This window comes from Anguilla anguilla, chromosome 10, assembly GCF_013347855.1.
Source record: "Anguilla anguilla isolate fAngAng1 chromosome 10, fAngAng1.pri, whole genome shotgun sequence".
Taxonomy (NCBI): domain Eukaryota; kingdom Metazoa; phylum Chordata; class Actinopteri; order Anguilliformes; family Anguillidae; genus Anguilla; species Anguilla anguilla.
In genome coordinates this window covers 7047803-7063931 of record NC_049210.1, presented here as the reverse complement: position 1 = coordinate 7063931, position 16129 = coordinate 7047803, and the positions used below count along the sequence as shown (strand labels likewise).

At 51.6% G+C, this 16129-nt stretch overlaps 1 protein-coding gene across 11 annotated transcripts in view; it reads right to left on the bottom strand.

The window, feature by feature from the left end:
- arvcfb (ARVCF delta catenin family member b) overlaps positions 1–16129 on the bottom strand; it is a 216976-nt gene that overhangs the window by 40919 nt on the left and 159928 nt on the right. For all 11 annotated transcript variants that reach the window (XM_035379907.1, XM_035379914.1, XM_035379912.1 and 8 more), the window contains 4 exons: positions 12280–12788; positions 5247–5430; positions 1554–1671; positions 1097–1268 (listed from right to left, as the gene is read on the bottom strand). In XM_035379907.1, coding sequence (XP_035235798.1) covers positions 1097–1268; positions 1554–1671; positions 5247–5430; positions 12280–12788 — 983 coding nt within the window. The remainder of the gene's footprint in view (positions 1–1096; positions 1269–1553; positions 1672–5246; positions 5431–12279; positions 12789–16129) is intronic.

The following is a 16129-nucleotide window of genomic DNA, read 5'->3' as shown; positions in this document are numbered from 1 at the left end:
AAAAAGTGCACAGCAGGGGAAAAAGAAAAGAAAAAGACAGCAGCCAGAAAATAAAATCCATTAGCAGTACACAGGTATTCGCTGGGGGGACGGCGTTGAAAGAGGAAGTGATGTCAGCGCCGCGGCTCTTTAAATGGAGCGAGAATGTGTCCCTGCGGTACCCGCTGCAAACAGAACTGACAGAGCAAACAAACGAAAAAGATTCCGCACATGCGTGTGCCCCCGGTCTGTCTGCCCTCAAACAAACGTTCCCAGAACTGAATGCGGTGGTGTGGGGGTTCTGTCTTAATTTGGGGGGGGGGGGTAGCATGTATAGACACGGGGGGGGGGGGGTGGGGGGGAAGCAAAATGGCCCCGTCCTCCCTTTCAACAAACGCCAGTCACAGAAACACAGAGCTCCAAAGGCAGTCACACACACAGTTACGGACAAAAGAGCACACACCAAGCTGAAACAAGCACGTTCTTCTATGCGTTCGTCCGTTCACAGAATGCACCACTGCAACTGCTCATTCCGATGTGGAGTGAATGTGACCGAAAAGAGGGGGGGGGGGGGGGGGCGGGGAAATGGAGCTCAAAGCTAATAGATACTATGCAGTGCAGTATAATGGTCAGGAAATCCTCTCAATTCCTGGAGAGGAGAGGACGCTACCGTTGTACACTTGAGCAAGGTACTTAACCCGAAATCAGAACATATCCAGCCGTTAGAATGGATACTGTGTGAAATTATTAACAGTTGTGCAAGCTGCTCTGGATAAGAGCGTCTGCTAAATGCCAGTAATTTAGCAGCTGTCTTAAAGGAAATGGAGAGTGCAACCAGGAAGTCACACTTCTGGTGGATGGATGGATGGATGGATGGACGGACCATTACACAGAGGTTTCTCTCTGTCTCAGTGAGTAGACAGTGAACAAACCCCCCCCCAAAAGTGTGCCATGTCATGGAAAAGGTGGGATGTCCAAATCAAAGAACGTTCCGTCTCCATTTTTTGTGAGTCTGTGGTGCTTCCCTTCTGGCTCATGGGTAAAACTTATGGGCTTGTGTCCCGGGTGACCACCAACGTAAGGAGGAGGATGAGGAGGATGAGGATGAGGAGCGTACCTTTGGCCTTCTTCCCGCCAAAGCAGCCGGCGTCGTCCTTCTTCTTCCTCTGGGGCCCGCCGGAGCCCGGCGTCTGGACGGCCCCGGGGTCCTGGAAGCGCTCGGCCCCCGGGATCTCCTTGTGCACGTGGTAGGACAGGTTGCGCATGATGCACACGCAGTTCTCCACCGACTGCGGGAAAGAGCACAGGGGCCACGCCGGCTCAACGTGAGCCAAAATGGCTGCCATGCACCACAGTTGCAGGGAGGTGGTGTTTGAGGTGAGTTTCCACCATCCCGATACCCTGTCTAAGATCACGAAAAGCACTATACAAACACAATCCCTTATTATTATTATCATTATTATTATCATCATCATCATCATCATCATCATTATAATTATTATTATTATTATTATTATTATTATTATCATTAATATGATTGGGGAGTGGGTGCGGTGCGGTGCGGAGCGTCTCACCTTGTTGTCCATGTCCTTCTTTCCCACGGCGGACTGCAGGGCGTGGAGCAGCGCGTCCACCAGCCCGTCGCACTCCCTCAGCCTCCGCCGCGCCTCCGCCCCGTCCGAGCTCACGTTCCTGCAACGAGGGGCCACAGGGGGGCGCCGCTGAGCAGGCGTCACACTAACGAGCGGCGGGGCGCCACTGAGCGTTCCACTATCGAGTAACACGCCCACACTGAGCGCACCGTCTGTTACCATGTGACACGCCCATACTGGGCCCACGCCCCTCTAATAAGTTACCCTTTCTCTTCTGATTTCCTTCTGGGATAGTGATGCTATAGGAATAGCTGAATAAAGACAGCTTGGGTCTGCAGGGGCTCTTTCGTGTACAGAACTAATCTCTGATTTGTTCAGCCAGCTTTACACAGGTGCGCAATCTGTGATTTATAATTCCTGAAGATGGTGGTTCTCTCGGCGTCCCGTGACTTGTAATCCTTCTGTGCCTTCCTTGGTGATCTCACACTTGTGTGTTTCTGAGACTGACGCTCTCCACGGGCAAGTTGTTCTGCTGTTGCTCGAGTGTGTGTGTGCGAGTATTAGTGTGTGTGAATATGTGTGTGTGTGTGTGTGTGTGTGTGCATGTGTGTGTGTCTCCATATGTCTCCTTATGCAATTCATCAACTTCAGCATTTAGGGGCACAGGGAGTGACAAGGTCAAATGTGGCAACACAAGAACAACGGCCTCGACCCCTCTGACTTCACCGCCCCCCCCCCCCCATCTTGGGCTGTCCGTCATCCCCAGGGACGGCAATGGAGGAGTGTCACAGATGGAGATGAAGAGGGGTCCCCCAACCCCACCCCCGCCCCCCCGACCTCCCTGCCCGAAACGACCTCCACCTCACCTCGGGGGACGAGCAGGACGGGTGCTACGTCACGCAGCGCGTCCCGCGCGAAACGTCGCCTCGGAAACCCGAGGAGCGGACCGGGGCGCCTCTTTAACATGACAAAGCTCGAAAGCGGCGAAGCAGAGGCTGCTCCTCCGCTTGGGTCATCAGCTCCATTCCAATTTCAAGGGAAGGGGAAATAAATGGGGAGTGGGGTGGGGGGCTGGGGGGGGGGGGGGGGGGGGAGAGGAATCGGCGGCGCCACTGAACTCCGTTTATCGCCGCTGTGGCATTGCCGCTAAGCAGCTTACCAGGCAACAGATGTCGTTGGTTACCGTTTCCATAGAGATGGGCTCTAGCAGCCCGGATCAGTGGCAGGACGGGGACGGAGATGGAGAGACGGGGGGGGGGGGGGGGGGGGGGGGGGGGGGGGGGGGCAGGGTTGCTGCCCCGCAGAGGAGGCACTACCCTGCGCAATGTGGCCAACCCACTGGGGGGGGGGTTATGGGGGCCGGGGTCTGGGTGGGCCTTTCCATGAAACAAGGTAGGCAAACTAATGTAACCCTGTCCCACTATTTACTAGCTATTCCACAGTGCCTGCCCCCCCCTCCCCTTCTTGAGGTGTGCCTGTCTGCAGCACTGTCATACATCCTACTTAAAGGCACAAGTGATCACCTGCTGTCCCACTGCAACCTGCTCTCAAATTCTACACTAAATGATAAAGGCTGAGGACCAGACCCCTTGACCCTGCAGTGAGAGCAGGCTAAGTCCATTAAAACAAAATGAAGGGGGGGAGGGGGGGGGGCAGTCAGACTCCAGCAGTTCGTGGGGTGTAATATAAGGACAGCCGGTGTAGAGCTCAAGTCTCTTAAACAGCCTCAGATGCCAGAAGAGAAAGAAATTTTTTTATCTGGAACGCGTTAAATTGGGAGAAACGCAGGGAGAAGAGAGGGGGAACAAAAAAGAGACAAAGAAAAAAGAAATGGAGAAAAGTGAGAATTTCGCTGGAGCTCGGCCGATAGACCGCAGCCCTCCAGCTGGGGAAGCCGTAACGAGCTTCTGCTGAGGATGGTTGCCAAGGCGACACGTGCGTCTCACGCGAGGGGGGGTGGGGGTGGGGGGGGGGATGTACCGCCGGCTCGGAAGCCCAGATTAAAGCCAGGACAGCGGGAGAGGAGGGTCAACTGCTGGATGATGTCACCAAACATGGCGGCCCCTTTTCGAAGAACGCCAGACTAGCCACAAACGCACGCAACGCGTCGAAGAATCTGCAGACCCCAAACCGCTGGTCTGTCCCCCAAAGTCTGAGGTAAAAGGCCAGAGCCTGGCGCTGGTGGTTCGCACAGCACGCCATTTTTAAACCCGATTTCGACCCAAGAATTATGACCCGAGCTAAACGTGCGATCGTGTGCTTTAACTGATCAACTAAGTTCGTAATAACCCGCGAACCTGCGGTTCTCCAGAACCAAAAACTGTCCTTGAGGGTCCCGGTTCAGACACGATCCACGCTCTGCTGCCATGAGCAACAAAAGGCCTTGAATTTACAACAACGGCACCAAAATACAGCAACGTTTAGCTGGGCTCAATGGAAACCAGGTTCCTATGGAAACCCAGATAACGCGGCAACCGAATCTTTGGTTCTTTACAGAACCCTTTACCTTCACCCTTTGCCACAGAGAAGTGCAATGTTGATCAGTCATAACGGTGAGCTAAGACTCCCAGCCTAAATATCCTTATCTCATTAGAGAATGAAGACACAGCCCCCCCCCCCCCCCCCCCCCGCTTCTCGTTGGTCTGTACTTAGCTCGCTAAAACAAAAAGGTTAGATTAATGCTAATAGCCAGAGCAACAAAGTGCAGTAATTTAGGTCGCCCCTAGCGATTTATGCACTTTTTTTTTTTTTTGGTTATTAAATGGACTGAAGAGGTAATCTGAGAGCTTCCCGGGGAGCAGGGGGGAGTGGGGGAGTGGGGGGGAGGGGAGGGGGGTTGAGTCTTTCCTGGCTCAGTGTTCAGAAAGACGCGTGGGCGTGAGTGTGTGTCGGACAGCCAGCTCCATCGCCATGACACCCAACGCTCCTTAAGCACGACGCTATCGATACACCCGTCTGTCTGTCTGTCTGCCTGCCTGCCTGTCTGTCTGTCTGCCTGCCTGCCTGCCTGCCTGCCTGTCTGTCTGTCTGTCTGCCTGCCTGTCTGTCTGTCCGCCTGCCTGTCTGCTTGCCTGTCTGTCTGTCTGCCTGTGTCTGTCTGCCTGTCTGCCTGTCTGTCTGTCTGTCTGTCTGTCTGTCTGTCTGTCTGCCTGCCTGTCTGTCCGCCCCTGTGTGCTTCTCACGGGCTGCCGCGAGGTTTTGGACTCGTCTCTACGAGAGGTCTGTCATCACAGACGTCGTACCCCCTACCGCTGGACCGCCAATCATCCGCACACCGCGACAATTAACGGGAGAGATTTATTTTTTAAAATTTGGCTGACACAAGTAACCTCTATGAGATTTCATCAGCAACTCATTATGCTAAATTAACAACAACCCATTTTCAACAGCGGGAAGAAACAGAAGTGGCTTCGGCACTGTGGCTGAGGGTAAAGGCGCGGCAGGGGGTGTGGTTTATGGTAAGCATGTAACGGGGGTGTGATTTAGGGTAAAGGAAAGATCGAGAGGGGGTGTGGTTTATGGTAAAGGAATGGCAGGGGGTGTGGCTTAGGGTAAAGGAATGGCAGGGGGCATGGCTTATGGTAAAGGAATGGCAGGGGGTGTGGCTTATGGTAAAGGAATGGCAGGGGGTGTGGCTTGGGCGAAAACCATGGCGGGGGCGTGGCAGAGCTCTACCTCAGACACCCGGACGTGTTCTTGAAGACGGTGGTCCACTCGGCGTCCCGCGGCTTGGAGTCCTCGTTGGGCTCGTTCTCCCACCCCGAGTGCGGGATGATGACCTCGTTGGTCAGGGTCTGCAGGCCGTGGTTGATGATGACCATCTTCAGTGGCTCGTAGGAGGAGAGATTCCACAGCGTTCCTGAGAGAGAGAGAGAGAGAGAGAGAGAGAGAGAGAGAGAGAGAGAGAGACAGAGAGAGAGGGAGGGAGAGAGACAGAGAGAGAGGGAGCGAGAGAGAGAGAGACAGAGAGAGAGACAGAGAGAGAGAGAGAGAGAGAGAGACAGAGAGAGAGAGAGAGAGAGAGAGACAGAGAGAGAGAGAGAGAGAGAGACAGAGAGAGAGAGAGAGACAGAGAGAGACAGAGAGAGAGACAGAGAGAGAGATAGAGAGAGAGATAGAGAGAGAGAGCAGATGTGACTTTTCAAGGCCTTTTACCGAACTATCATAAAGTCAAACACAAACCAAAAATATCCAAAACTAAAATTAAATAAAACGTGATCACACGACCAAAGCACAAGCACAGTTAAAAAGCTAAAACCAGTCCTGGGTTCCTCTGGAAAGTTTCACAGAACACACCCTTCTCCACCCCCCTCCCACACACACCCTGCCCCAAACACTGACCTTCCCCATCAGACACACACACCCCGCCCCAAACACTGACCATCCCCATCAGCCACACACACACACTGGCCCCTCAACACACCAAAACCAGATCATTTCTCTACATTGTTTGTCTGTGTATCATACAGAGAGAGAGAGACCTGCCGCCATCTTGGTTGTACACAAGGTTCTGTCACCCCCCCAGCCACAGCTTCTGGTGGGCTTCCCTTCCATTCTGTACTTCAAAGGCCGAGAATCAACCAACCGCCTGCTTTTAAACTGAGCATGAAATTCCCACAGTACAAAAAAAGAAAGCTTCCAAACATGAAAGCACTCCAAATAAGGCCACTTTAATGAATGTGAACCAGTGAATTAAGAATTACTGTAGGTGTCAGCTGAAGCCAAAAATAAGATCACACGTGAGAATCGAGCTGTCTTCCGACAGATGTACCGAGCATGAAAATATTCCAGGGGGATAAGGGACGAATGTAGGAAGCAAAAAAAAAAAAAAAGGAAAAGAAAAAAACAATCCTATAAATATTGGAGAAAATAAACCATAGACTCCTTTTTTTATCACAGCTATTCCACACCACAAAAATGTGCCGGCGGTGAGTGTGTGTGAAGTCGGGTCGCTTCCTGTCTTGGAGGAACGCGGTGCTTATTGGCGATAACACACACTGTTCTTTCAGAGCGCCACAGTGCGATGAGTGTGCTTTCACAGACAAAGCTTCTCCCGCGAATATAACAGACGCTTCTTTTTTTAATGACTTTATTTTGAACATCTTATTTTGATATGACGCACACTCCGTAACACTGACAATAAAAAAACAGGTGGGGTGGGGGGGGAGAGAATAAAAAAATTTAAAAAATCGGATGAAGAACGAAGCGTTGCGTAATGCAATATTATACTTCTGACTGACTTTAATTCCGCACGCACGCAGACCACAATATCTCTGTGTCGTTAACTTTATATAACCCCCCACGCTGTCTGCGAAAAAGGAACTGCTTAAAATGAGAACGGCGAAAAGAAACCCCTTCGTCTTTCGGCTTTAGGTCGGAAGGAATGTGGACCTTTCTTGTGGGGGGCTGGGGTGGATTTCCTCCTCAGACGGAAAACGGTAACAGCCAGGGGGCGCTGTGTTCAGTTTACAGTTTGACAGACGCGCACGCTATTCGCTATTCGACAGCTGCAAGCGACGAGCAAGGAAGTGTCACGAGTCCTCCGAACACTCCGGTCCCATTACTGTACATTTTCCACTCGGTCAACAATCGCCGTACCCACTTGTGCCAGCTACATGCTAACCAAACCCCCTGAAAACCCCCCCCCCCCCCCCCCCCAAAAAAAGATTTTGTTTCTAAACAGTCGCAGTGGAGGACGCGACTGCCACCACGCAGACCCCATCCCACCCCCCCACCCCCCTCCGGCGCGTCTAGCGTTCGAGCTAACGCGCTCGATAGCTGCCGCCGCGGACGTCCGCCACACTCACAGGAGAACGATGGCGGCTGAGAGAACGAGGAGCCCGAAGGCTAACGGGATGATTACCTCCGCGTTTCGCGCGATTGGGATCGCTTCGTTTATTCCGACAACAAGCCGACCGACAGCAACGGCGTGTTTTAATTACGCCCCCGTTGCGGAAAACGTATCGCGGAAAACGGACGTTTTATAACTGTGACATCGGCCGCGGCGTCGGCAGCATTTAATTTGATTTTATTGCTGAGAAGAAAAAAAGAAAAAAAAGAAAAATGCCATTTGGAAGGCAGCAATCATAAAGAAAAAAAGAAAAGAAAAGTACATTAAATTTGAGCCACATAAATTGTTATGCATTTTCTGTCATTGTTAAGAATGCCATTACTGATTCGCTGAATGAAATTAACTTTCCATGAATTTTTATTCACTGCAAAAAAATCCTTGCTGGACCTCTTAGCCCAACGTAACCTCGGGTACTCGGCCTCTTGTCGCCATCGCTGATGCACATGAACGGCAAAAACCTGGCTCGACGGAGTACCGGGAGTTTGCGATGTCGAACCTTCAGCACTGTAGAGCGCGGCTCTGCTGGGTTTGCTAAAACCAGCCTTCCCTTTCATTTCATGCAGTGCCTCTTTCTCCATTTTAACTTAATTTATTTATTTTATTGACCATTAGAATCCATTCTAGAGCAAGCTCAAGGGCTGGTTAATTCTGAAAGAGTATGAGAGTGTGTTCTACTCTTGGGCCTCTTCATTTTCAACCTTAAGATCACGTACAAGATCAAAGCTGGAAGTAAACAAGGGCTACTTTTAAATAATGAAGTATTATTTACAAAGGTAAAAGTTTTTATTTTTTTCACAATGTGGAAAAATCGCTTGTTTAGTTTCTCCGGGGGACAGCACTTGATCGGAAGTCACAGCGCGGTCAAAATGGCCACCGCAGCACTGGCGGCGCATGTAGCTTTCCATGGCTCTTCAGAAGCCACTTCAAACGAAATATTCCAAATTTGAGCCCACGCCGTGAGCCAGCCCCTCCGGTAAATTGGATTGAAAGAGGACACGACACAGAGGGCGAAATTCACTCCAGACGCAGCTGAAGCAGATCGCTGTTACCGTCTGACCCAAGCCAGGACCGCGGGCTAGCCAAGGCGTACACATTTTCATGTTTTTGAAGCTGACACCCGCAGTACGTCAGTGGCAACCTTACCGCCATGCGCGTTGCAGGAAAATCATATTTTTTTCCCCCGACTTGCCGGACTACAGCAGCTGAGCTTCTTCGGCGCGGAGGGGACCCGTCCGCAAAAAAAAAAAACCCCGCTGGCACCCGGCCACCATCTTAACTACCCTGAAGGTGGTTTATCGCTGTCGCAAAGACGCCAACTGCGCAGCGACGGTGCTTAAAACAAGGTGACAGTAACTCTGCTTGTCTCTACAAAACACAGAACCCAAAGTATGCAAACTTCCTCAGCAATTAAACATCCTGTCAGTGTGGCTAGTAAGGCCATATGTACAGATATTCTCTTTGACCTCTGTGTTAAGGTCTGCATAGTTCTCTATGGACTCCTCATAAAGCACTGAAGCCTCGTATGCTCTCCTCTCCATTAAATACCTTAGCAAGCCTTGTCATTCCTGTCATCTGTACTATTCCTCCCAACTGTTGTTGTAGTAAGACATATAATTAAATACCGTACTCAAAACATCAAGTTACCAGTCCTTATTACATTAACAAGAAATTGGAAAAAAATATTTATGAACAAAATTTCAGTGAAACAGATATACAGTAAGGTTGTTGTATCGTAGTCCTTTTGGGTAAAAGCCTTGAACCAAGCAGAAATGAGATTTTTGCCTTCTGTGGGAATTTCAGCTAATCTATCCATTGCGTATAACTGCTACTAGCTAGTTGGAAAGCGATATGGCACCCCCCTGCCTCTGGGTGGTGCCGAAAGAAAAGTCTCACGTTAGTACATTACATAATCTACCAGGAGAGCAAAATAGAAACTCACTGAACACAATTCAAAAAATCTTTGTTAATGCAGAAATGTGTGCACTGCGCATTTGAGGGGAAAAATTGTAGTCCCGTTTAGTGCAATTCTAACAGCCTACAATGAGCCGCCATTTTAGACGGCCTTAGTCTGGTGTGAAAAGCGACCAGAAAGTAGAACAACCTATTCTGGAGGAATACCACAGACCCTGCTGAGTGTAATTTGATGTGAAACTGGGTTTTTTAGGGGAAGGGAGGGGGGTGGTGGGTGGGGGAATGGGAGGAGGGCAGATTTTCAGAGGCCTAAGTGTTTCCACATCATCTTGTTGAGAGACATTAGCTGACGGTCGCTACTGTGACTGCAGTGCGATTTAAAATGGGGTCTGGAGCTACTGATTCAGTTACACCGCCCCCCATCTAACCCCCACTCCCCCCTCCCCCCTGCCTAACCCCCCACCCCCCCGCCTAACTCCCCTCACTGCCACCAGGACAGGCTGCTAATAAGATAGCGATCCAGTAAGTGGCAGTCAGGAGAGCCCGGAGGTGCAGCCTTATCGAGTTCCCCAAGCCCCTCCCCCTTCTGTCGCGTTACCATCAGAGCCTCCTGCTTAATTCAGTTTCCTGGGCGCTGCCAGTCGGGTCGCTCTAAGTGGCCGGTCACCGTTGCCTAGTACTGGCTTCTCCCCCCCCCCCCGTCGCCACTGCAAGGGGGGGGGGTCCTGTGCAGTCCCAGCCGTCATCCCTCCCCTCACTCCTCACTCATCCAACGTCCTCTCCCCCAAACCGCCGGGACGTCCTGGTCTAACCTGCCCCGCCTCCCCCCCTCTCTCTTCCTCACGTCTCCCCCCCTCCCTTCGCCCCTACATTAGGGACTCAGACAACACGTAAGACAGGAAGGGGGGTGGGGGGAGGATGGGGGGGAGCCTTATTTCCATTAAGCCCTGCCAAGGGGAAGCTCCGCCCCTTTCGTCCCAGCCGGGGGATGCGCGGCCCCTGCGGCCGCCCTGCATCAGATTAGGCGCCGGTACCGCCGGGCTGCCCCCCGCTCGCGAGCGTCAGGCTCCCGCCAGCACCTCCCGGGGGCGTCACGGAGACAGGCGGTCACATGACCACGCAGGGAACGCTGCTTATCTCCTCCGAGAAAGGGAAAAAAAAACGCCCAGAGGACTGCGTTCGCTCGCTGGGAGGGGAAAAAAATTTAAAATAATAAAAAATCACGCACCGCACCGAGCCGCCTCACGCCGCCTCACTCTTTTAATGATGTGTGGCTTCTGGAGATAATTGCTAATTATCAGGCCAACACCAGGAGCGAGAGAGGCAGAGAGAGAGGGAGACAGAGAGAGAGAGAGAGAGGGGAAAAAACTACCAAAAAAAAGATGGAAAAAAAAAAAAAACAAGAGCTGAAAATATGGCAGCTTCTGTGCTTCTAAAAACCCGTCTGGCGTTACTTCCTCCTTTTCCAAACCTACACTTGCCGGCTCGTAAGAAAACAAGGCCCACCCCTTCGTGGTTTTTTTTGCAACTGGAGAATGCTATAAAAAAAAAAACACACGGTTGAGAAGGTAGAAAAAAGGGGGCCTATTTTTAAGCCCTGTAATTATATTAAATTGTAGTGAAAACATGCCCTCTCTGGTCCGCATCGCGCGGAGGCCTGGTTTTTTTTTTACAGGGGCCGCGCTGGCTGAACCGCACGGCCAGAGAAGCTCGCTCGCAGGCTGGCGGAGCGGGGGAGGGGGGGATATTTTTAGCCGTGATCGAAAGCGACGTCGCGCGGCGAAGGCAATCATTCGTGCCGGAGCAGAGTCATCCCTCACGCCGGCGCGTCTGAGGTAAAAGGGGAGGGGGGGGGCCGGGGAACGGCCCGCGAAAAGGACGGCCCGCGGCCTGGAGGAACGCCGCCGTTCGCCCAAAAGCGCCCTTTTTACGACGGTCTGCGATGAAGCGGACGAGCTAATCGCCAATTTTGGCGCCTTTCCAAGCTGCGAATAGACCAGCGGATGGCGGGGTACGTGTGGGGGTAACGCTCCGGTAGAGACATCCTGGAGTCGACGTCGAGTTGCAGAGAAAGCTCTGCTTTGGAGACATCATGGCTACATCATGAGCTGAGCTGTTTTTTTTATTTCATTTGAAGAAATTGGAAGCCAACATGGGGCTGACTACATCCAAATCCCCCCCCCCCCCCCCCCGCCCCAATTTGGAATGTCCAAGCATCTGCAACCACAGTTGTGTTCATATTGCAAAACCCCACTGCCCAACGAGAGCTGGCAACACCGTGCGTTTCGGAGTTGGGCCGTGGACGTCTGCACTCTCCCGAATCGACACCGCAGTTTGCACACTGTGGCTGCAGATGATTGGACGTTCAAAATTAGACACACTCAGCCTCACACTGGGTACCAATTTTACAGTAACAACAACAAAAAAAGAATTCTGTATCCCCTATCCAATGCTCTCCGTAGGGGTCCTGGAGAGCCGCAGGGTCTGATAGCCTCCGTGTTCACATTAAACACAGTAACCGGTTTAGACCCCAAGAACCCAGGTGAGATGAGGTAACTGTGTAATCAGCTGCTTTAATCGCATAATTAAGCAGCGAGCTAACGACGGAAAATCAGCAGACCCTGCGGCCCTCCGAGACCAGGGTCAAAAACAACTCGGACGTAACAACATCCTGAAATTTGGAGGGAAACGCTCGTGAGCGCCCCCCGGTGGTCGCAGATATAAAAGATGCAGAGCCCCAAGAAAACAAGACCAGGTTAAAACCCAGTATATGGCTGGACCTAACACACGTGATCCGGCCGACCAATGGTGTGACTTCCTAACTCGGCCGACCAATGGTGTAACTTCATCACTCACTCACTCAGTCAGTCACAGACATTCGCGTTTGTAGGGCTGGCCCCGCTGTTGCACTCCAGCCAAAAAAAGGAAGTTGGGGGGTGGCCCTACCTGTGATGAGCTCCCGCACCTCCATGTCGTTGGTCTTCCTCAGGAGACGGATGAGGGCGGGGATGCCGTCGCAGTTCTTGATGGCCACCTTGTTGTCGTGGTCCTTGCCGTAGGAGATGTTCCGCAGGGCCCCGCAGGCCTTGCGGTGCACCTCGGCCTTGGGGTGGTCCAGCAGCCCCACCAGCACCGGGATGCCCTTCAGCTGCCGCACGTCCTTCTTCATCTTGTCGTTCTCGTAGCACAGGTGCTGCAGGTAGGCGGCGGCGTTGGACTTGACCGGGTCGATGGGGTGGCCCAGCATGGCGATGACCTCGGGCAGGTCCGGGTCGCGCCAGCGCGGGTCCTTGCGGATGCTGTCGATGGAGGGCGAGCGACGGCCCCCGCCCATGCGGTCCAGGCTGGCCATGCTGCCCCGCTCGGGCTGGGCCAGGGGCGCCGGGTACATGCCGTGGATGTAGGGGTGCCGCTCGTCGATCAGCTCCGCCTCGATGGGGTCCTCGTACGCCCCCCTGAGAGAGAGAGGGGGGGGGAGAGAGCGAGGGGAAGAGCAAGAGACAGAGAGAGAGAGAAAGAGGGGGAGAGAGAGAGAGAGAGAGAGAGAGAGAAAGAGGGGGAGAGAGAAAGAGAGAGAGAGAAAGAGAGGGCAGAGGGGGGGGGGGGCAAGGAGGGAGGTTAACATCCAAGCAAGAGAACATCCTCTGTACAGACAGAAGTTGCACTGTGTTACCTGTTCAACTTGCAAATATACTCACTACAGCTAATAACTAAATGCTTTCAACAGTTTTTTTTCCCCTTTTGATTTTTTTAAGAATATAACGCTTCGGCAAATATTTACTGTGTGTACTTCATGTCAATAAAGCAAATTGAGAGAGAGAAAAAGAGAGGGAGGGGAGCGAGGGAGGAGAGTGAGTGAGCGTGGGAATAGAAAACAGAAAAGATTAATTTTGAGGGGAGATGAAAAAGGACAGGAGGGAAGACAGAAAGGTAACCCCTCCCTTGCTTCTTTGGCCAGCGATGGAGGAACGCACCTTGATGGGACACTTACCCGAGTGTAGCTGTGCTTATCTCCAGCTTTTGTGGCCTTTGCTTAACTGTTAAATGCACTTTTGGCGGGAAAAAAAAAAAACATCTGCCAAATGACTAAATTGTAACCGTAAATTGAAAAGGAGAGATAAACAGAGAGATAGAGAGTGAGGGAACAGAGAATAGAGAAAGGACACAGAGTAGGGAAGAGAGACAGAGTGATAGAGAGAGGATAGAAAGGTAAGTGTGAATAGAAAAAGGGGAAATTAATCAGAGAGGTGAAGTAGAGGGAGAAAGGGAGACTGACAGGAAGCAAGAGGAAGGATGGAGAATATTCAGGTGAGAGAAATGAAAAAAGAGAAGAAAGAAAAGCAGTAAAAAGGAGTGAGAGACAGAGGTAATGAGAGATGAGGTGAGAGGGATATAAAGAGAGGGAGGAGGAGGAAGATGTCCTTGTCCTATCCCATAATTAAAAGTAAAAGAAAAATGTCAAAGGAAAAGGACATGAAAACTCAGCGGTGGGTAAGAGGAGCGGCAGCCAGTCTGCCAGCTCAGAGCGATGTGCTCTTCTGGGCTTTCAGTTTTACTAATGAGGAGAGAAGCAGAGCCGAGCAGCACCCGCGGACAAAACGCCGGGAATCACAGACAACCGCTGAGAACCACCGACACACAACCGCTGAGAACCACTGACACACAACCGCTGAGAACCACTGACACACAACCACTCAGAACCACTGACACACAACCGCTGAGAACCACTGACACACAACCGCTGAGAACCACTGACACACAACCCCTGAGAACCACTGACACACAACCCCTGAGAACCACTGACATACAACCGCAAGGACAGAACCACTGACACACAACCCCTGAGAACCACTGACACACAACCCCTGAGAACCACTGACATACAACCGCAAGGACAGAACCACAGACACACAACCGCAAGCAGAGAACCACTGACATACAACCGCAACGAGAGAACCATCGACACACAACCACTGAGAACCACCGACACACAACCCCTGAGAACCACTGACATACAACCGCAAGGACAGAACCACAGACACACAACCACAAGGAGAGGATTACAGACACACAACCGCAAGGACAGAACCACAGACACAAACCACAAGAATAGAACCACCGACAAACAACTGCAAGCAGAGAACCACTGACATACAACCGCAAGGACAGGACCACAGACACACGACCGCAAGGAGAGATCTACAGACATGCAACCATGAGGAAAGGTTGCATTTTTGCATAGCATCCAGTGATTTAGCTGCCTATATCTGTCTATAACTGAAGGAATTCAGGTTCCTTGTTCAAACACGCAACAGCAGTGTCCTACCTGGGAATCAAACCTGCAACCTTTATGTTACAAGCCCAGTTCCTAAAGCGTTACACTACACTGCCACTCTTACCTACTTTACTGGCAGGCCTTGCAAATAAAGACGCCTGATATACATGCAATCACATAAAAGAGGAACGTGGCTCTGAAAGATGGGAATCGGGCACAGTTGTTTGCACACATTTCTGAAGCCTCATTTGCTGGAGTGGCCCACACAAGGGCTGCAGAAGTGCTCAGTTATTCTCTTCTCTCTCCACTGAAGCAGCGTTGCTATGAGGCTATAAGACGAGGAGGATGGGAACCGAGGGGGGGGGGGGGGGTGCAATTAGACCAGTGCTGTAGTACCCCCCCCCCCCCCCCCCCCCCCCCCCCCCCGCCATGGATCTCTCACACCTGTGTACCACACACAAAAACACCCACACACCCCCATACACACACACACACGTCGTTTTCACCAGCGCTGCAGCATCTCGGCGTAATAACTGGTCACATCCAATCATAACGTAGGTGGGCTTGCAAGCCTTTACGTGCTTTAATGCAAATCCCTGTCCCATGCTAATTAGCCGCAGTAATCTGGAAGGATCAACGGCGCCCCGCTCGGCAGAGTTCCGGTATGATGTCACTGTCTGACTGGGGACGGTCGGGGGGCGGGGCGGGGCGCCGAGCAGACTGCATCGAACCTGGAGCACGTCCGTCTGTTCGTCGTGACGCAGGACTCTCGCGCTGGCATACGTCACCTGGGCGACGGAGCAGAACGCGCGGCGTGCTGGAGAAGTTTGGGGCGTTATTATTAATAACGCCGCATCGAGCCCCAAAGCCTGCTGGGTAACTTTGCCACATAAGGGAGTGGCATTATTATTATTACTATCGAATTAAAGTGGATTTTAAAGCCCCTTATACTCCTCATTTACATTTCAGCTGTGTAAGTGTGTAAGTCACACACCTAAGAGCTCCACGTACGCTCCATTTACACAGCCGGGTATTTACTGCAGCGGTTTCGGGTCGAGCGCCTCGCTCGAGGGGAGAACTGCGTGGTCCCCGGATCAGAATCGAACCTGCAACCTCCGTGTTACAAGACTGACAATTATGCTAAAGTGCTTCCTGCAGTCTGGGTTGAAAGAGCCAGAGCTGCTAAAAAAAAACAGCCAAAGGGCCAAACGTGGGCCCAGCACAGATGGGCTCCCGGCCCTTTGATTACTGAGCAGAAAAGTTATTTATTTTTTAATTAAAAAAAGAAATAAAAATATTTACATTTTTTCAGATGCATCAAAAAGAGTCAGTGTACCTCCCACTAGTAACAGAATAATACCCAATATTTACACACATTTTTAAGAATATTTGAATCTATTTCGTTTACACGCATCACAAACAATATATACGTTATCCGTACATTGTTTCATAAGCATATGTCTGGCACATACGCATTCTTAAAAAAAAATAATTTGGCAGCCAGGAAGCGGTAGTTATAGA